This window comes from Festucalex cinctus, chromosome 5, assembly GCF_051991245.1.
Source record: "Festucalex cinctus isolate MCC-2025b chromosome 5, RoL_Fcin_1.0, whole genome shotgun sequence".
Lineage (NCBI taxonomy): Eukaryota > Metazoa > Chordata > Actinopteri > Syngnathiformes > Syngnathidae > Festucalex > Festucalex cinctus.
The window spans coordinates 20024381-20044811 of record NC_135415.1 but is presented as its reverse complement, the minus strand read 5'-3'; the positions used below and the strand labels follow the sequence as shown (position 1 = coordinate 20044811).

Here is a 20431-nt window from a genome sequence, read left to right as displayed (position 1 = left end):
ATGTTCTTCACATCAACACGTTTTTTTTTTTTTTTATATATAATCGTAGGTCTCTTAGTCACTAATTATATTACACAGGTCGTGGCGCACCGTACAGGAGGCTGACATGTTTCGCCGCCATCTTCCTGCAAAGTGTGGTCTCTGAGGCACCATAGAAACTTAGGTCATTACATTCTATTTGTTGACCACGATGGCACTAAATTCTACACACGTATTAATCTGAGGTGAAAGTAAAAAAAAAAAAAAAAAAAAAAATCAGATAAAGTTTTAGCATTGATTCTGAACCTCCCCTCGTTTTTTTCTAGAAAAAAAAAATGCTGTAAGGGACATGTCACATTCTGATTAAAATTTGCTATTGACTGGTGAAATTAGACAGAAAAAATGCATTTTGTAGTTCCTTTCTGGTTTGGGGGCGGGGCTGTGAATGTAAATATTCACCACAAATAAAATAATGAAATTCACATTTACTTGCCTGACTTGCATGCAGGCCCACAGCGACGGTATGAAAGTGAGTGTACCGCCTCTATCGTACCAAAATGGGATGGGCTCCGATAGAAAATCTGTTGGCATCACTAAAACAGAATATATCATTTATGTTCAATAAAACACCCAGATTTCACACAGGGTAAAACAGTTTGCGAGGGAATTGAGATGAATACTTTTTGTGATATTTTTGTTTAGTGGTGTGATTAAAGTATCAATTAAAATTTGGAAACAACGCTGAAGGACAAGCATGGGGGGAAAAGAAATGGCAAGAAAATGTATCTTTCGCGGCAGTACTGTATTTGGAAATTGCAGTTGCAGTTTCCTCGGCGGCCAGCTGGTGTCAGTAGAGTGCTTTGACAGAACGCCATCCATCCTCTACCGAGTAACTGCCTATATTCCATGCGAAATCGTTGCTGATTTTGAACACATCGCAAGTAATTTATGTTCCACGTTCATGGAAACTTTATCATTATTACAGACCAGCCAGATTGTGTTATTAACAAGAGTTTGTAAGAGGCAAACTAGGGGGCTTCTGTGCTAAGAGGAGGAGCCAATAAATAACCCCGCTTCCGCACATCTGGTGCCCACTTTCTGACCCCCAACCCAACAATTCTCCTTGATTTAGCTCTCACTCTTCTGACCTAGAAGGTCACATAGTATCACCCAGAAAGTGAAAAGTAAGAAAGTACTCGAGGCTACAATGCTTATGCTGTACGTTTAGCCTAATTCTGATTGACCATTATCTGACTGGGAAAATAATAATTCGGCATAATTCAGTTCGGACCTCGTTTTGTAATTGGGAGGTTTTGGTGCCATTTTATGGGCTCACTAGGGAACATTTCTGCCTTGCGACTTTTTGGAGTGGGCATCCGTCTCCCACCTTTGCAGGTACCGCTGCTGCCACTTCCAGTGAGAGAGCGGGGAGGGGCGGGCCGCGGGGCCGGCGTTCGTATTCCGAACCCTCCCACAGTGGGCTGAGCTGTGTTTCTCTCGAGCGCTGTACTCCGGGATGGTTCCTATTCAAATGTGGGTCAGGGGTGAGGAAGCGTAACGTCATAAGCTTGCAACATGGCGTCCTGAAGGCTGTGAGATGAGCAAGAGGATGGTAAAGAACGCTTGAGAACCACCCTACCAATGTAAGAAGGTAATTTGAAACGACTCTTTTTTTTTTCTTTCTTTTTTCCCCCCCATCTAAATGTGTGTCGTTGTGCTTGTGAAAATGGCTGCTTTTGTGTGTGGGGAGCGAGGGGGGTTCCTCCGTTTGGTGGGTTATGGCGTTTTTTTTTTTTTCTACGGCGTGCCAACAAAAAAAGGGGACTATACATACGGTGGTGCCGATTCTGGCTTCTTGTTGCAGGCTTTCTTAATGCCGAAACCTATATATATCATTTATTGTCTCCTTTACAAAGAAAAAAAAACCGTAACAAGAATGGCTGTGCAAATGTTGCGGTTTATGTTGGCACGGTGGGTTCGCAAACGATGCCTCCCCCCTGGCCGGTGGACCCAATCATCACCAGGCTGGCAGAACGACGCATCTTATTTTTCCTCTCGTTTTTATTACACTACGTTTACAACACTGTCTTAATGTAACATTTACGCTTACAATCTGCTCATTGACTCCTGTCATCTCACTCTTGATGACGAAATCGAACCAATATTGTGCTGATTCTACGCAAGTGACGCGATTTGTTCACCGAGCTGTAGCAGCCGATGCTGAACGTATGGCGCAACGTGCATTGTTTATATTCAGGTTAATCCCCACCTTTTGTGCAGCGTAGGGTCAATTAAAGCGATTTGTGGATGGACAGCAAGCTCATCTCGCCCATCTTTGGTTTGTTCCCCAAGCAGCGGTTCTATTCTGCATTTAATGCATTTAAGTCAGGCTAGTAGATCTATATCTAATTCAAACCCCATACACCTCATTCGTTGAACCATTTTCCTCTCAGCTGAACTGTTTGAATTCTCGGGTGATTTGTGTTGCTAAAAGTACCAAGGGGCATGGAGATAAAAAGGCATAGGAATGTCAGTAATGTAGGTTCCCTTGACTGGCTCTTGTTTTTGTGTAACAAACTTGTTTTTTAGCCGTTTTGTAGCATAATGCTAAAGTGCATTTTCCAGTTTTGGCTGCCGAGGATTACGCCACACATACAGCTTGATCACACCTGAGGGCTCAACCACACTGTGACTTGAACCACAGAAATAGTCAACCATATTTCTGTGGAATTAATTTGTAGTTCTGTAGAAGCAAACCGTCTTTTGTATTTCAAACCCATTTGATCAAGTAGGTGTTTTGTTTCTATGCATTATACACTGAACTGGCACATTTAGCGTTGTTTTGTACATGAGTGTGCTAACTTAACGTTTGCCTAATAGATAATGATTGCTCAAGTCATTTTGGAAATCGTTTCGAGAAAACAAGAGCCTACAATTCAACAAGTATCCAGTTAACTCTAAATTAAGATTGCCATGATCTGGATAATCAAGAATCTAAAAAAAATTAAATAAACTGCTTTTAGCAAGCACATTCATTTTTAAAAAATAGATATTGTGACTGGAAGTAAATGACTGAGGCGATACTATTAACACTGCTTGTTGCTTTTAGCTATTTGTTGTGACTTTACATTTTGCTTCTGCAATGACTAATCAAATAACTTCATTACAAAAAGGTCAAAGTCAAATATTTGGAGGGATAATTTTTCAAAACTGACTAATATTACTGCAGTCTTTAACACAAAAAATAAAGTTTGTTAAGACAAGGTACGAGGTTAGCTAATTTAGTTAGCTAGTTAGAATGTACTGGAATCCCTCCTTGCACGTAGGCTAGTTCAGACACAGCTGCCAGTGCTTTTTCATTCACCTTTGAACAAATGGCAACAATGCTATAACCACAACTAATGCCCAGGCACTCAACACGCAGACCGGCTAACAATCATCCATTTACTCGCCATGCCAGGCCTGACCTTTTAAAGCCACACACAGTCAAAGTCATAGATAGTCTGGCAGGTGAGAATGCTGACCCCGAGTGGACAACAGTAATACCTGCACCTCACATGCACATGTTTAATAAAAACAGAATCAAGTTTTATCCGCTCAATTCATCATTGGGATTAACAGTATAATCATTGATTCTAAAAGTATATTCCATAGTTGCAGCCCTAGACTAATTAACGTTGCTTCTACCCTTTCACAATTGCAGTCCACTCCCTAGGCCAGGCTAAAACTGGCAGAGCAAGTTGTTTTATTATGCTGTTCAAGGCGTGACAAGGCGAACGAATGGAATACATTTTGCCTATATGATTTTAATTTGCGAAGGCTTGTCAAGCTGCTGGGGATGGTAAACTTCCCGCTTTGCCTCCAGCATTTAGTTACGCTGTAACATTAACAGTGGCCACTGGACGCACACATTTTGTTTATTATGTCTCTTTTATTTGCAAAGAGAGCATCAAATTTAAAACAAATCAGCATATCTGCAAATGCTGGTTGGACGCACACCGCCTGTGTTGCATTTAATCTGACTCTTCCTCCTTTGAGACGCTTAAATCGATGTGGCACCTCAGCCACAGTGAAGATGAACATAAAATGAGTTTTAAAAAAAAAAAAACAGTTGGAGCTGTGCTTTCTATGGCTGTTTTTTTTTTTTTTTCTTTTTTTTTTTCTTGACAACCTGTCATTTTACCGCCAGGGCCAAACATCTGTGCGGTGCAGCTGTAAAATTGTCGGCAGATGTACTTTTAAGCGTCAAGTTAGGCTATTGCATCTGCTCAAGATGAGTCAACTGTTCAGTGTGACAAGCTGAACTGATCACTGTGGACTACAAAGTGGGGCCTGGAGGTTAATTTGAGGCCTGTGTGCGCCTGATCTTCTACCCCCCTCTTAACACACACACAGTGGCCTGTGTGCATTGTGATCATGGCTTACAGTGGTGTGTATAGGCAGCACAATGCATTAAGAAGGTTACTTGGGCTATTTGTTTTGCTGACATGCGTTCAAGGACTTCTCGGCTGGACCCTTGCGTCCATACAAGACATGCGTGTTCTGCACGGTCTGTTGGAGGACAGTTTGATTCGTTCAGTTGTTGCTGCTTCTTTAAGAAGAAAAATCAGTCTTTGGAATTGATTTCTTCCAAAACGTTATGCTAGTTTTGAAAGGTGGAGTTGGAAGTGGTAGCTGTGTTTATTTGAAAGAAGAAGAAGAAGAAGGGGGAAAAATAATGCAAAGAAGACCTTTCCTTACCTATCATGCTCTCTGTCTATAGCCAAAGTAGTTAGCTTCAGGTCATGTTAGCGTGCTGTGTTTGGGGGATCTGGACAACCTTATCTCACCTACAAACTTCATTCTTCTAAGAACAGAGTCACTTTATCATACCAATCATATGGTTACTGAGTAGTTGATTGCTTTACTTCCTCACAGACAGAGAGATACTACACTACCACGATGTGCTACTAGCAGGCATGATTTAGTTCTGATAGTTCCGTTTAACCAAATCAGTGTAGATTGAATAATGCCAGCAGCAAACTGCAGATAAGGACATATAGTGTTACTTTGAGTCCTTAATGCCCCAATGTAAGGTTGTTGTTGTTTTTTTAAGTGTGTGTGCGCGTGTGTGTGTGTGGGGGGGGGGCATTTTTGCACCATGCTTCTGTTAATACATTTGAGACTGGGCATGTCCTATCACAAGGGCATGCATTAAAATTATGTCAATTGTTTTACTTGCATGGTCTTGTGCAGCAGTGTTTTAGACCAAGTAAACAAAATCTTTTTAGCAGTGCTGAAGGTAGATATGGGCTGATATTAGATTCTGATGGTATGAAACCGTGAGCACTGAGCAAAAAAATGTTGCAGTATCATCAATGATATTAAACATGAATAGTAGCTTATATATTTGGATAGATTTGGATAGATAAAAATAGCATTTTTCTTTATTGAACACAATCCATTTTATTTTTAAACACAGTAGTATAGAAGCACATGTGTCATGCTAAGTTGTTGTTGTTGTTGTTGTTGTTGTTTTTGTTTTTAAGTTATTGTTGACTTGACTACACTTTGAAAAGGAGGCTTCATATTTGCCATAAATAATCCCCGAATTCTGATCATGTGACCAAATCCGGACAACTGTGTTACTGCTAAGACTAATCATTCTGTTATACTGCCTGTACATTAATATATATAAATAGAACTATTTTTGGTTCATGAAGTAAGTCCTGTGTCCTCCAGCATTGCACTGCATTTGGAGTTTAATGCATATTAGAGCTGGGTTCAAAATATCGATATCGTATCGATACGCCTTCATATCCCAATATCAATACATAAAACCATGTATCGATATATCGACCCCGCCCGCAACACACACACACACAAACACACACACACACACACACACACACACACATGACACATCCAACACACACAAATGCTTCACAGCCCGTGTCACTTACATGGAGGAAGCCAGTTTCGATCATCTCTTTTTTTTTTTAATTCGCCATATGAATTCTGGATAGTGGCAACACAAATTGGATTGAATCAATTGGAACTAGGACTCTAATGTACTTTATGTGAGTTAGCGTGTGTATATGTGCGCCAAGGTTGAATGTCTGGGTGTGTACTACTTTCAGTCATTAGTAATTTTGTGTGTTTGCTTCCTGTCAGTAAACTCAACATACCGGTAATTTCTAGAGTCCATACATTAATTAACTGTCTGTTTAAGGGCATTGTTTTGAAGGCTTTAGAAGTTTAATCTTTGTAATTTGCAAAAAAAATATGCAGAAATAAATCTTCATCGGTTCATCCTTTATCTGTGTGCGAACAAACTTGTTTTATACATAATCGCTGGTACGTCTAAAGTTGAATAGACTTGTAGATGTGCCATGTGCGAGATGGAGCTTTCCCTTTTCTTCCCTGGCTACACAACACTAGCACATATGGGGTGCGCAGCGGCCATTGGCCCCCCTCCTGTGATGAAATGGATGGGGCTCCTTTCATTCCATTGCACCCTGGGTAGGACTTGTTTGTCTGCAACACGGATGAACTGCCTGACACATAAAATGAGTCTTAATTGGAAGGCTTTGACCCTACCCGCAGTGGAGATACTGTAATGCATGCGTTTCCCTCTTCAGGCATGCACCACTGGGGGTAGTATCTCCTCACTCCACACTGGCATTTATATCCAACAATCAGATTACATTCTCTCTCCTGCATATTGCCACTGGAATCAAATCAGTTAAGTTTTCCCATAGATGCTGTGAATCAGGTGTTTTACAGAGTCAAGTGTACTTGTAGTGTTGTTGTTGTTTAAGAAAACCAATAGTTTGTATATGTTCTCTGTGGAACCACAATTCTTCAAATTAAACAGTGTCTCAAGTCTCTGCATTAAATCACATTCTCTCAAGATGTGTTTAAAGCAATATACTGTGGTATGTGGATCAATAAAATGGTATGGCTTTCTCTTCTTGTTTGCTCACCAGTTTATAGTATTAAACAGAAAATTCTGATTGAAAGGACCTCTGATCATAAATGACAGGAGTTGGTTTTGGTTAAATAATACAGTTTAAAGATAAATATGAAATCATCATTGAAACATATTGCATTATGTCATGAATATACATGGTCAATGCTGGTTCTGGCCGGGCAACATGGCTTATGTTGGCCCGACAGGGTCATCACCCAAAAAAGCTTGATGTAGGACCCTGCCATGATATAAATTGTACATGTAGACATAGACAGTCTTACACAGTTACATATCTGTGTGTATGATAGTAAAGAGTAGTTATTACTTTATTGCACCATTAAAAGCTTAAAAGGACTGCTTCACACAGTGACAGAACCCTGTAGCAATGTTGCATTATTAGTTATAGTTTTTAATGTTTTGATGGTATGATGTAAACTTCTGTCATGTTTGTAAATGTTACTGCTTGGGGTGCAGCTATCGAATATTTTGGTATTCACAGAAATCATAGTGAAAATTGTATTGAATAACCGTGTATTCAGATAAAAATATTAAATAAAACATGTTTTTTTTTGTTTAAATAAAGAACAATGATGAATACTGTACAGAAGAGAAAACAATTTCACTTAATAATGAATGACCGACTGGTTTTTGTTCTCAGACAAACAGCATTTTACTGTACTTAAATTTAAACTATGAATACTAGCAAAATGTATTTTCTTCACTAGAAATATTGAGCTATGGGGCAAAGTAACGTTAGAACCAAAACAGTGATTTTTGCCGGCTAAAACAGCACAGTTGAGTAAGCTTCAAGAATTCAGAAATTGATCAGAAGGAAATTTTTCAATCGTGCCAGGCTGTCAGCAAGTTATCATATTTGCTTATTAAACTGCCTTTGAAAAGTAGTCAGACTGCACTTACCATCCTGTGTGGGGCACTCTTTTAGCTGCTAGCTAGCTACTAGACGCCAACGATGGCAATGGGCACCGTAAGTCAGTGTAATTAGAGATGGTTTTTTTTTTTCTTAATTAGCGATTGAACATGATTTAAGGATGACACTGTATTGACTCTGGTGAAAACAGTTTGTGACGCCAATATAAACTGGGCCTGACTTCAGTCGGCAAGACTCAAAATTTCTGATCATTAACCCATTATTTATTGTGCTACCTTGATGTTGGCAATCAAAGGACTTATTTCAAAATATTTGCACTTTTGCTTCAGCTGCAATGATTATACATCATGGATGCTGTGGGATTAACAGAATCTTCTTAAACCTATCGTAGATGTGGATTTCTGCCTGACGCAGCACATATTGCGCAGGTGTAAGGAAACCTAAGTGAGAGGATGTTTGAAAATGGGCAACGCTCAGTTTCTGTCTTTAATCTCCTTGTTGTGAGCTTTCCTTTCACTCACGAGGGAGCGAGTGAGAGAATTGAAACCCTGTTAATTGCTGCAGTGCCATGCATAGTCTATCTTGGATCCGCCTTACCCATGCAGCCCACTGTCGGCCATGTTGAAATGGCTCAGAGGTGGTTGCTCACTGTTTGTATTTCCAACTGACTTTGTACCATCCCCCTAACCCTTCCCCCTACTCGCTCTGCCCACCAGCAATACTCTCTGGGTGTGTGTGCATGTTTTGAAGTGCACTGTCTCCATGTTTGTGTGTGTGCGTATTGAGGGCCTGTACATGTGTGCTTTGATAGGCTGTTTTTCCTTTTTGTCTTCCACTGCACATCAGTGTCTTACCTTCTTATCACCTGCCCAATGTACCACAGTGCAGTGTTTTCCAGTCACTGTTTGTTGCTAAAAGAAGTGAAGGCTTAGCCCCCACTGTAAAGTTGAGTCTTTTTTTTTTTTTTTTAATTATTATTATTATTATTATTATTATTATTATTATTATTATTATTTAATTCAGGCCTGTCATCCTTTCTATTGGCTGTAAGCAGATGACCTTTCGCAGTAGTAGGGTGTGTTTTGTTATTGCGCCACAGGACTTTGCCTCACCTCTGCCCTTTCGCCAGGCTCCCGGTCCTCTGTTCTGAAGATTAGTGCCACAGCCCACTGCTCCATCCGTCACCTTCACCGTATGAAGGTTGCTGCAGTGCTCTCCTTTTAATCCTTAGCCTCTATGGGGAAAAAGTGGATGCCACAACAGAAAGCAAGCCCTAAAGGGCTTTTTACAGGATACTGTTTCTAACTGAAAATGTATTACACCTACAGTGTATGTTGTTTTCAGGATGTTTTGGCGGTTGGGGTAAAAAGAAGAATTTATTTATTTATTTATTTATTTTTTTAATGCCAAAATCTTTGTCAAGTATATGGACTCAATGAATTCAAAGCTAATAATCACTCAAATCTCTGGTCTAACCAGTCATAACTGAGATATTATATTATTTTACGCTCTTCAAATTGCTGTTCTGTTTTTGTTTTTTCTCAGATGCCTGATCTTTTTTTTTTTTCTTCCCCCTGATCATGTTTGTCAAGTCTGGGCAAACACCGCGGTTAACCTAAGAGTAGATACCTGGAAGAAGTCAAGGTTGAGGCAAAGCAGTGGGGTGCTTAAGAGTTTTTAGAGTGAGGCTGCCCCTCTATCATTAAGTCACGGCCTTTTTTGAAAAGGTCAAAACTGCAGGCAAGGTAAACTGATCCTCTGGCTGGGGCTTGAAGGGCAACGTCTACCCTGGTCTCCACTCAAAGCCCCCCTGAACTGGCTTCACTTGGTATGTGGGGCTGTGTTTGGCCAGAGCACGTCTTGTTTCTTAAGGGTCAATAATTCCTTTAGGCCCTCCTGCCCAGCTATCTTGACATCTCTCAGCTTCTCTGCCAGGACACATCATGCCTTTTAGCAGGGGGATTAGAAAATGCAGGAATTAACCCTGCTGGAGACCCACCACCAATTATGCAACCATTTCCAACTGTGGTTATTAATCTAGGTTCAACATTTCAGTCAATACTTTGATCCATCCAGGAGTTTGTAACATCTGTGTTTAGAGATATAGGCAATAAATAACACTACCTAGCTACCTGGCCGGCTCACAGATGGAGCAGTAATAAAGGTGCAAGTCTATTGGCAACCCCCACCTCCTCTGGTATTAAGCCTGTTGTCTTGGGCATCACCAAAGGAAGAGGCGCTATGCCTACACGTGTCTCATCCTTGCTGCATATAGATCAGCCGTAATCCATTAGCAGCTCCCTGGAATCCAGCCGGCAGAGCACAGCACAGCACCGGAGGGGCCAGGGGGAGCTGGTAGCCATGTGGGTGATGGGGTTGGGGGAAGACCGAGGGATGAGAAAATGAGGGAGGGTGGGGGAGGTCCCCCCGGTCTTCTGTATGCTAGTCCTAGGCTCCTTTTATGTATGTTTGGTGGAATAGCCCCTCAATGCCGCCACCCATAAAGCCTGCTGAGGTGTAAGCGTTAAGCTAGATGCTTGAGTGATTATACTGTGAGGCTTCCTGGTTGGCATCAGGGAAACAGGTCTTTCATTCCTCCATCATTGCCCGAAGTGGTCATTGCCATATGACCAGTTAGCACATCGGGCAATAAACTGCAGATCTGTGTTATATTGTATTTTCACCAGTGGCACGTTATGATGCCTGTTGGGGAGTTTGAACTCTAGCTGTGCTATGTCTGTATGCCTTCTGGGAGACCCGTGAAGGTTGGGAGGCTAGATGAGAGATAGAGAAGCAGCGAGAGATGGGGGAGGGGGTGAAGACCATGAGTAAAAGTGTCAAAGCAGAAGAGGCAAGCCCAGGCTTGGACCTGGTCTATAATGATCACTTCAGCTGATTTGTATCAGCCAGGCCAACTGTTCTAACAGAGCCAGACACAGTTAACAATTCCTGTTACATTGAAGTTGTGTTCCAATCCTGGGCTAACAAATCTTTTGTGTTGTGTTTGCACAGGATTGGAATACCGTACATTGAGTGCCTGCCAGGTCAAGAGCCCCATAAGATGATTGTGATGCAGTTTGTCTTGACACGACACATAACTGACTAAGAGGCCATTTTTCGCTAAAAATGGGTAGTTAACTGTTTTTGCTAAGACCTGTATTCCTGGAAGGACAAGCAGTTTGTGCGTTTTGTTTCACTGTAAAGTGAAAACTAATGATGTCAACTATTGGCATGGCATGTATAAAAAAAGCTCTTTCAGCTGTTTTTAGATTGAGCATTTTACAGCAGTTCATCATGGGAGTTGCATCCCAGGATCCACCGGGTTAAATGAAAATTCAAAGTAACCTGGCATCAGTGCAGGCCAAAATTGCATCCGTACAAAATGTAACAGTTGAGACTTCTTATAGACATTCTGATCTGGGTTCTTATACCTCCATTAGTTGCCAATGATGTGGTTAATTATCTAATTAACGTATAAGAGTTGTAAGATATAAGAGGTGTTACCCAGTGACGAGTAAATTGTGCGTTAAATTGTGCTTCAGTGTTTTCATGTCACAAAAAAACAAACTGTACAATTTGATATGTACACATGGTACCTTGTTTCCTGTTGGTCTTTTAATCTATTGCATCCATTTAAATTTGTGTTCAGCACCACACTAGAAACTGAGCATAGCTGTATTGTAGGTTAAAAGCGAAAGAGTTGTCCTAATTCTATAAATGAGGGAGCGCCTCGCTGTAGGATCAGGTGGTGCCGTCCTTGTCTTTGAGCCACACCCTCCACCCTCCTCCTTGGCCCAGCTCCTGTGTAGTTTTACCTGCTCAAGTGTCACCTAATCCCTCCCCCCGGTCCTGCTATGCCACCGACCCCCACACCCAGACAATGGGGCAGAGCTGACATTACCATGACCTAATGGAGAGTAGGGTGTGATGAGTTTCCAAAGAGGGCATCCCACTGAAACCAGTTATCTCGGCTGAGAGAGGGAAGAGAAGCCTAGAGGAGGTACCTTCTTAGGAACTTAGTTACTTTATCCTTTTTCTCTCCACCCCTTTGGCCTTTGTGCCAGAACAGTGGCAAAATGTACAACCAGAATTTGATCTATCCAGGGTTGCAATTTGTTTTAAATGCAAGCTGGGAGCAGGAGGTTTCTTGTTTCTAAGCTGACATGTGATTATGTGGCACATTTGGCCAATGTCCCTGCGAGAGCTTAAAGCTTATATGGATGTACTCACAGGAACGGCAATCACACGTTGTGGTTTATTGTTGGTTCAAAGGCACCAGCTCTGTTTTCACCTTCAAGAGGTTTGATGGCCGTTTCTATGTTTGTTGGATTGCACAAAAGGCAATTTTATGGAGGGGTTGGGCACGAGCCAAGAAAAGAAGTGTGAATCCGAGATTTTACTTTCACAAACATTTTGAGAGTGGTTGAATCTTAAACCTACCTTCAAAATGCAACATTGTGCTTGATTGGTCTGATCTTCATCTAGAACTTGATAGTACCTTTTCCATTTTCTGCAAAAGTGTGGCTATTAGAAACTGCAAACTCATCCCCTTTTGTTCTTTGTCTTTACAGCTTCAGGTGGCGTTGGTGTAGGAAGAGAGCGAGCGAGACTGAAGGAAAGAAGGAAGGTGGAAATGGAACTGCCAAATCATGCCAAACAACTGCTGCTGCAACTCAACCAACAGAGAGCCAAGGGCTTCCTGTGCGATGTCATCATCGTGGTGGAGAATGCACTCTTCCGTGCCCACAAGAACATCCTGGCGGCGAGCAGCATCTACTTCAAGTCTTTGGTCCTCCATGATAACCTCATTAACCTCGACACAGAGATGGTCAACCCCTCTGTGTTCAGGCAAGTTCTGGACTTCATCTACACCGGTAAGCTGCTCTCCTCGTCGGACCAGGGTAGTGAGCAGAATTTCAGTGCCCTCTTAACTGCAGCCAGCTACCTCCAGCTCCACGACCTCGCTGCCCTGTGCCGAAAGAAGCTCAAGCGCAGCGGTGGGAAACCCCTGCCCGGTAAACCTTCCACCCCTGGCCCCCTTAGCCGCTTACGCCTCAATAACCAGCGCCTTTCCTCTTCCACGCCTGCTGGGCCCAACAACCACTATCATCCCACCCCTTCAGACACCGACCAGCCACAGCCAGATGAAGGCCTTCGAGACAAACTATCTGACGACGAAATGTATATCGGCAGCTCCGGAAGGAACGGCAGTGCGGGAAACGGAAGCACTAATGGTAACCTCAGCAGCGGTGGAAGTGCGGGTGAGCCCGATCTGGGGCTAGACCTGACCAAAAAGAGCCCACCCTCTGCTGGCACAGTCACAGACGCCCTGAGCCCTCACAGCAACTCCCAAGAATCCCCTCAATCTGCCTCAGTATCCACTACCAACAGTGCCTCACTGGATGACTCTTCGACCACTCTCCCCAATGCAGACATTTGCAGCTCTGACACCGCTGAGCTCAACTGCACTTCCAAAGCCGAGAACACCCAGCACGACGGACCCCCACCCCACAAGAAGTATCGGCAGGGTGGGCGCAAGAATGAATGGCCCAAGAAGGAGGCGTCTGGGTTGAAGTCTGAAGATCACGACAGGCCACTAGTTAACGGGGTGATAGTGGGGCCCAAAGATGGCCGACCCGGCGGGGGCAGTGCTGGCAGCTTCAACAACGACCCAAACCTCCAGTGCAAAGACGAGGACGAAGGAGGAGAAAACGGCCAGGATCACAGCGAAGAGAGCGGTCAGAGCGACGGAGAGAGCGCAGGGGGCGGAGGGGGAGCAGGCGCGGGGCACCAGAACGCCAACTACGTGTACCGCCAGGAAGGTTTCGAGCCAGCATTCGGAGACAACCTCTACGTGTGCATTCCCTGCGGGAAAGGCTTCCCTAGTTCGGAGCAGCTCAACGCTCACGTGGAGACGCACACAGAAGACGAGCTGTACATCAAAGAAGAAGTGGGGACCTATGTAAAGGAGGAAGACGAGGAGGAGGCCGAGGACCTATCCACCCCCGTAGGGCCCTCCAACTTCGGCTCTGAAGCTCGCCCCTTCAAGTGCACTGTTTGCAATAAGAGCTACAAGGACCCGGCGACGTTGCGGCAGCACGAGAAGAGTCACTGGCTCACCCGGCCCTTCCCTTGCAACATCTGCGGCAAAATGTTCACCCAGAGGGGCACCATGACGCGCCACATGCGTAGCCACCTCGGCCTCAAGCCCTTCGCCTGCGAGGAGTGCGGCATGCGCTTCACCCGCCAGTACCGGCTGACAGAGCACATGCGCGTGCACTCCGGGGAGAAGCCGTACGAATGCCAGCTCTGCGGCGGCAAGTTCACTCAACAGCGCAACCTCATCAGTCACCTGAGAATGCACACCTCGCCCTCCTAGAAACGCATCAAGCCAAAGAACTCTGGGAATAGAAAAAACAGAAACACTCGCTTGACAAAGAAACGCACATGCACACGTTGAACACAGTTCTATTTCGCTCGGTTTACGACGCCCCAGCTGAGTTAGCGTTGTTGCCATACTGGGCGATGGCGGTGATGTCAGTTTGAGGATTGTGTCACCATCAGATTTAAGTGACATACGCTCACCTCTCAGGAGTTCTAGAGGGACGGTTTACTCTTTTTCTCTCGCTATCTCTATCTCTGTCTTTCTCTCAGCCCAAAGTCAGAAAGCTGTGGCGTCGTAGCTTTGTGGCTTTTGGTCTTTCAAGGCCGATAAATGTGAATGTGGGTACCAATGTAATGTCCAGCCCTTGTCACCCCCACATCCCCCAGCCCCCAAAAGGCTTCCTCTCCTCTACCTTTTTAAAGCTTTTTGCTGGTTGTCTACTGAGCGATAACTCGAGTCCCCTCTGCTCTCCAGCGCTATTCTGACCAAATAGATTCAAAGAACCCAATGAAACCAATACTGGCAATAATTTAGCAAAGAGAGTTTTTGGAACTCTGACAAGCTTTATAGCCTTTTTCCTTTAAGCGATGGGGCATCTTGATGTAAGACGAAGGGGTGACTGGGTTCGGGACCATCTCCATGCTTTAACTGATAGAATGTTCCAGGAGGAGTCAAGATTTAGTTTAACAGAGGATAAATATGCTAAAGAGTTCTCTCCATGGCTGTTGACAGTAAAGGACATTTACTCTTTCCCCCCTCTTACAAGTTAGTGCATCCGGTAACCAAACCTGGTTGGGAAAGAGGACCCCCTTTGAGGTACTTGTTTTACTTAAAGAACTTATAATGTTTCAGTGAATGTTTAAACTGGAAGGTCTTGGGTTTTCTTGTGGATGGGAGGGATAGGGTTGGGAGGGGGTTGTTTGTTTTAAAGGGGCTAATAAGAGGGTGTTTTGGATTGAACAATATGTTCAGTGGGTACGTTTATTTTGTCTGTATAGCTTTCCCCCCCTTGAGAAAAAAAAGAAGTCTATTTATATGGGCTTGTGACCTCGCTACCTCTGATTACTCTTACAAACTCTATATGTTGATTAGTTGAAAGTTCCTATGTAATTAATTGTAAAAAGTGTGTAGATTATCTTCACCTGATGCTTTAACCTGCCCATCTCTCAACACAGGTTTTTAATGCCCATAGATCTCTTTTATATTCTCGTTAGCAGTTGTCTATTCCAAATATAGCTTTCCGGGCCTCAAAATGTACTGTCGCGTCTTTCCGAAGGCAAGTAATGGTTAGTTGGTCTATGTGTAGTGTGTTCCAAAGATCTTGTGAATGTGGAGGACAGAGCTAACTAACAAACATTGCTAGACAAGTTCAAACCAAAGCTTTTAAAAAGATGTACTTAAGATATATAGCATACTAAATTATTTCACTTTTGATTTCATTTTCCTTTTGTTCCTGTATAATACAAATTTATGAATTATATTGTGTGTCCATATAAAGAAATTCACTCTTTAGATGGACTTTTGGCCATTGACTCTGAGACGGAGGAAGGTTGTGGTGCTTTGCAAAGGAAAGCTTGTGCTGATTGGTGGGCCGGTGAACTTTACCACCTTTTTTTTTTTTTTTTTTTTTTTTTTTTGTCGTCTTTATGTCCAGAGTCCTTATCACTTTATATTCCCTAACTTTAAAAACAGAACGTGATGACGTGTTCTGTTCAGACCAAAAAAAAAAAAACTAAAAAAAAAAGGAAAAAAAATCTAGGATTTATAATCAGAAATTTAATGTGAATTTGCTTGTTAGTTTCTTTTGAGCCAGACTTGTGAAAACTTGTAACAAGAAGGGAGAAGCAGCGATGCACTGGACAGCTATTCATCCGTCTCCTTGAAAGATCCTTTTTTTTTTTGTGTGTGTGTGTCTTTGATTATGTTCAACTATGTCACATAATGGTTTTAAGTTATTCTAACCTCCCAATGCTTTACCTCATAAGCGAGCATATGCTTGAAATTGGATCGTCAATTGTTGTAGTCGGCGCCACTCATAAAGCCTGTCCAGTGTATCCACTCTTAACACTTACACTGTGGACCTTCACTACAAGTTTTTGGTATAGGCATTCCTCTTTTTTTGTTGTTGTTGGTTTAACTGTCTTGTTGATTTGTGTGCGTTTTTTTTTGTTTTTTTGTTTTTTCTTTTTCCTTTTCATTGTTGCCGTCATGGTCTCTATACATTTATCATGTAGGAATGCAACTACAGTTACAACCTGCATCCTGGACTCCCATGTTAGTTACTACTTGGTCATGTTAGTTGGCTAGTAATTGCGTAGTTGGTACCCCCCCAAAAAAACAAAAAAAAACAAAACAAAAAAAACAACAACAAACAAACAAAACAAAAAAAAAACTTGCTGTAAACCACAAACATGTATCCATCCCCAGGCCAGGTGTAAGATCGAGTCCACGGTGTATTGCCTTCTTGTACCTGTTAGCACTTGGAGTGCAGCTCGGTCTGTCATGCAAATGATGTTTTTTTGTTTTGTTTTTTGTTTCCCCCCCCCCCCCCCCCCCCATATAGCCATTGCTGCAAAACAAACAAAAAGAGACTGTAGCTGCGTTTGAATGCTTGCTCGTGGGACATTGCGAAGAAAACTCCAAACTGTGACCTACTACTACTACTCCTACTAATACTACTATTACTACTAGAACTACTACTATACAAATACTTCAGGGATAGTTCTGCATCTGTGAATGCAGGCTCTCAGCTACATTTGTAAGACATAGTATTGTATCAATTTCTCTGTATTTTAATTATGGGGGAAGAAAGCAAAACACTAGTTTCATACATAAAAACAAATAAGGGTGGGGGATATTTCAACTAACACAAAGAGCCTTGACAAAAGGTGAGGCAGCTCAAACAAGTCTACATTTTAGCTGATAACACACTATGTTTATGAATAGTTGTACAAAGAACTAAGAAAAAAAAAAGCTCATACCCAAAATCCACAAAATATTTTTTAAACCAAAGCACATTTGAATGACTATGGAACCATGTGTGGCTCGAGGGGAGCGAGAGAGAGAAAAAAAATGAAACATATGTATTTATCTCATTGTTTACAAACTTTTACAGTTTTTACAGACCTCAAGTCGAGGCCCAGCCAGTCAGAGTTGTGTTTTTGTTTTTTGTTTTGTTTTTCTCGCTGCTGCTCCACAGAGGTTGCTGCCAAAACAAAAGCATGGGGACAACTTGCTGCATATTCAATTAGGGGGAGGGGTGTGTATGGTTTTAGGTGCACTAACCCCACCCTCTGCCAGCTGGCTTTTGGGGTGACCCCGTGCCCCAACACCCCCCACCCTTCATGCCCTCTGGCCTGTCTGGGGGGGCGGGCAGTGCATCCTTGATGGGTTTATCAAAAGGCATTGTTTAGTGGGGCTCTTGAGCTGCGTGTGGTGCATACCCGTGTTTGCCCACATGCACTTGACGACTGCCTTCTGGCGCTCTTCACTTGTGGGAGGGGCCGGGGGCGAGGTCGCACGCTTTTTAATTTTTTTCCCCCGAACATTACGTCAGGTTGTTGGCAGCTTTTGATTTTGTCCACTGCATGTACATGAGAATGATCTGCTAGTGTTAACTGTGAATGTTTTTTGTTTTTTTTCCCTTGCTTTTTAATTTTATTTTTATTTTAAGCTACCTGTGTTGTGTGGGTCAAAGTAGCACAAACCTCTGGCTGGCTGAGCCTCCTTACAAAGTTGGTGCAAACACTTATTGACAGTGTTTTTTTTTTTTTTTTTTCTTTTACCAAATGTCTATTTGTCAGTGATGAATGTATTTATTTGCGGTCCTGCCCTCACCTCTGCAAATAATTTGCTCAAAGTGTGAGACTGGGGTGGAGGCAGGACCCTCTAGTTTTTGTTTTGTTTTTTGAGGATTTCAAGCTGAGAATCAAAAATGCTACACAAAACAGCCATTTACTGCATTCTGTAATGTTTCCTGTGATTTTATTTTTTTAAGAAAATGGTCAATATCCAATTTCTCACTTTCGCCTGAATGTCTATCAAGTTTTTATTTCATGTAATTCTCTGCGGGTGGTTTTTATTTGACATATTTTTTTTTTTTACCCACGTCACAGAAAGCCTCATGAGGTGTGTTGCGATTGGAGGCCACTGTATTGTTTTGTTTTGTTTTGTTTTGAACTTGCTCTCCCTGGGTGTTGCCTTGCATCTGCCATTGAACTTACCAAACCCAAGCAACAACATGCACATCATTCACTCTCCTTTTCATTTTCAGGATATTATCTCATCTTACACCACTCGCCACATCTGCATCTTTAACATCTTAGTTCCATGTTGAAGAGTGATTCTTTTTATTTTTTATTTTATTATTTTTTTTTTTAATAATTCCCCCATATAGAACCATAGGGTGAGATAGCTTTACTAAGTGCACTTTGTATGTTTTTCAAAAGCTGGAGGTCGACCCGGGGTGCTCTCATATCAGTTCTCGTTTAAGCAACGGTTCAACCGGCCTCCCTCACTCTAGTTGTACCTCATCTCTTACCCGTGTTTGGTGGAAAGATCATTTCTTTATGCAGTGTTACAAAAGCTTTAAAAAAAGAAAAGAAAAATACACTATATAGAAGAAAACTGGACTTGGAGGTTGGCTGTCACGCCCCTTCTCCCATTACACGGTACCTACTAGGCTTGCCACTGCTATGTTTTTTTTTTTTCTCTCTAACAAAAGCAGTACTACAAAGGTTTATTTTGTAGTACCTGGTGAGCTGACGGTCTTAGTATGTTGAGCCAGTGACCTATACCCACTGCCGCCATCTCATTGGTGGAGTAGATTCACTTTTGTATTATTTGAGAATACATGGCTAAAAAAATGATAACGATATACAGGCTGTTGTGCCTGCTGTATTATGCCACAGTGTTTTTTTTTTTTTTTTAATTTAAAGATAAAAATAGAATGCAATCAGTCTGAGTTATTGTGGTTTGTTAGTGTCTCATTCCAACAGATGCGTTCAATGACATCTGGTTTTCGGAGAAGCTCAGACGAGCCGGTACTGTGCAGTGGGAAAAGCGGTCAAAACGTTTCACAGTTTCAGTTCACATTTTGTTGGATTGGATTGCATGGCCGTCCTCTTTCGGTGTTTTACCCTGGCGGACTAAACCAAAGCCTCTCCTAAGAATAATGAAAAGGGCCCCTGATGCCGTGAAACCTCATTTTAAGCTTTATTGTCTGCTTTATCTCTCATATGCCTGAACCACTGGTTTTCAACTTTGACTCTGGCGTGTTATCTGCTAGCTCACAGTTGCATTTTACATGTCAGTATTTAACTGTACCTGCATTGACTAGAGACACCAAAATACCTCTTTCAGTGTTTACAGAAATGTGCTCTCGTACTCTATTACACCTCATGTTATTTTTCCGTCCATTTGTAAACCAAAATAGTGAGGTATAGCACCAAGGTTTATTTTGATATCTACATCGGTTTAAGGCTGTAGCCAGAAAGACACAATCAAGCCACTAAAAACTGTTAGTGAAGCTTCTAGAGCTCCCTCATTGGTTTGTTTTCTTTGGGAAAAAGTGCTCAATAATGGATCAGGATCTGCAGGCCAAGAAGCTCTGTTGTACGTTAAGCCTTTCCTGATGAATAATTAAGCAGCAAAAGCTCTCCCGCTTGCAAAACACACTGTTCATGTAAAGGTGTGCACAACTCGTCTTTCTACTCGTGCAAACACAAACGGACTAGACTTCCCGATACTAGCTCTCATACACACATTAGTATTTAAGGTGATTTCCGTGACCCTTGAACAGCATCGTTGGCAGCACCCAGGCTGGGCTCTCTTCATGTCCACTCACTCGTCAGAGAGCTCTCGTATTCAGGTCAGAGTCGCCGCCGTGCATTGCCAAGGGGCTCGCAAAAACTCTTAAGTGTCATAAAGAAAGTGTACTACAGCTGACCTCAGCATTCATAACCTTGCAGTCTTAATGTACAGCATTGAGGAAAATAAACTGTTATTTTACAATCTTTTCATTAAAAGCTTGATTGAAAACCAAACCTGTTGGTTGGTGTTTTTATTTTTTATTTTTTTTGTAACCCCCTGTTGCAAATTGCTAAAGCACACTTGAAACCTTCCAAACGTGTAGGAAAATGGGCAATGGCCCCAACCAAACTGTTTGGTGAAAACACAATGCTAACTACCTTGGGGGCTTTTTTTTTGGGGGGGGGGGGGTCGGGAG

General features: G+C 42.4%; 1 protein-coding gene across 2 annotated transcripts; it reads left to right on the top strand.

Moving 5' to 3' along the window:
* Window positions 1-1464: 1464 nt before the first annotated feature.
* Window positions 1465-20249, top strand: hic2 (hypermethylated in cancer 2). Of its 2 annotated transcripts, none has more exons than XM_077522338.1 (2): window positions 1465-1622; window positions 12392-20249. In XM_077522338.1, the coding sequence occupies exon 2, from the start codon at window positions 12454-12456 to the stop codon at window positions 14197-14199; it is 1746 nt and encodes a 581-aa protein (XP_077378464.1). In that variant the 5' UTR covers window positions 1465-1622; window positions 12392-12453; the 3' UTR covers window positions 14200-20249. The 2 variants fall into 2 exon arrangements, with proteins under 2 accessions (XP_077378464.1, XP_077378463.1); XM_077522337.1 differs by having other exon boundaries at window positions 1465-1630.
* Window positions 20250-20431: the final 182 nt, after the last annotated feature.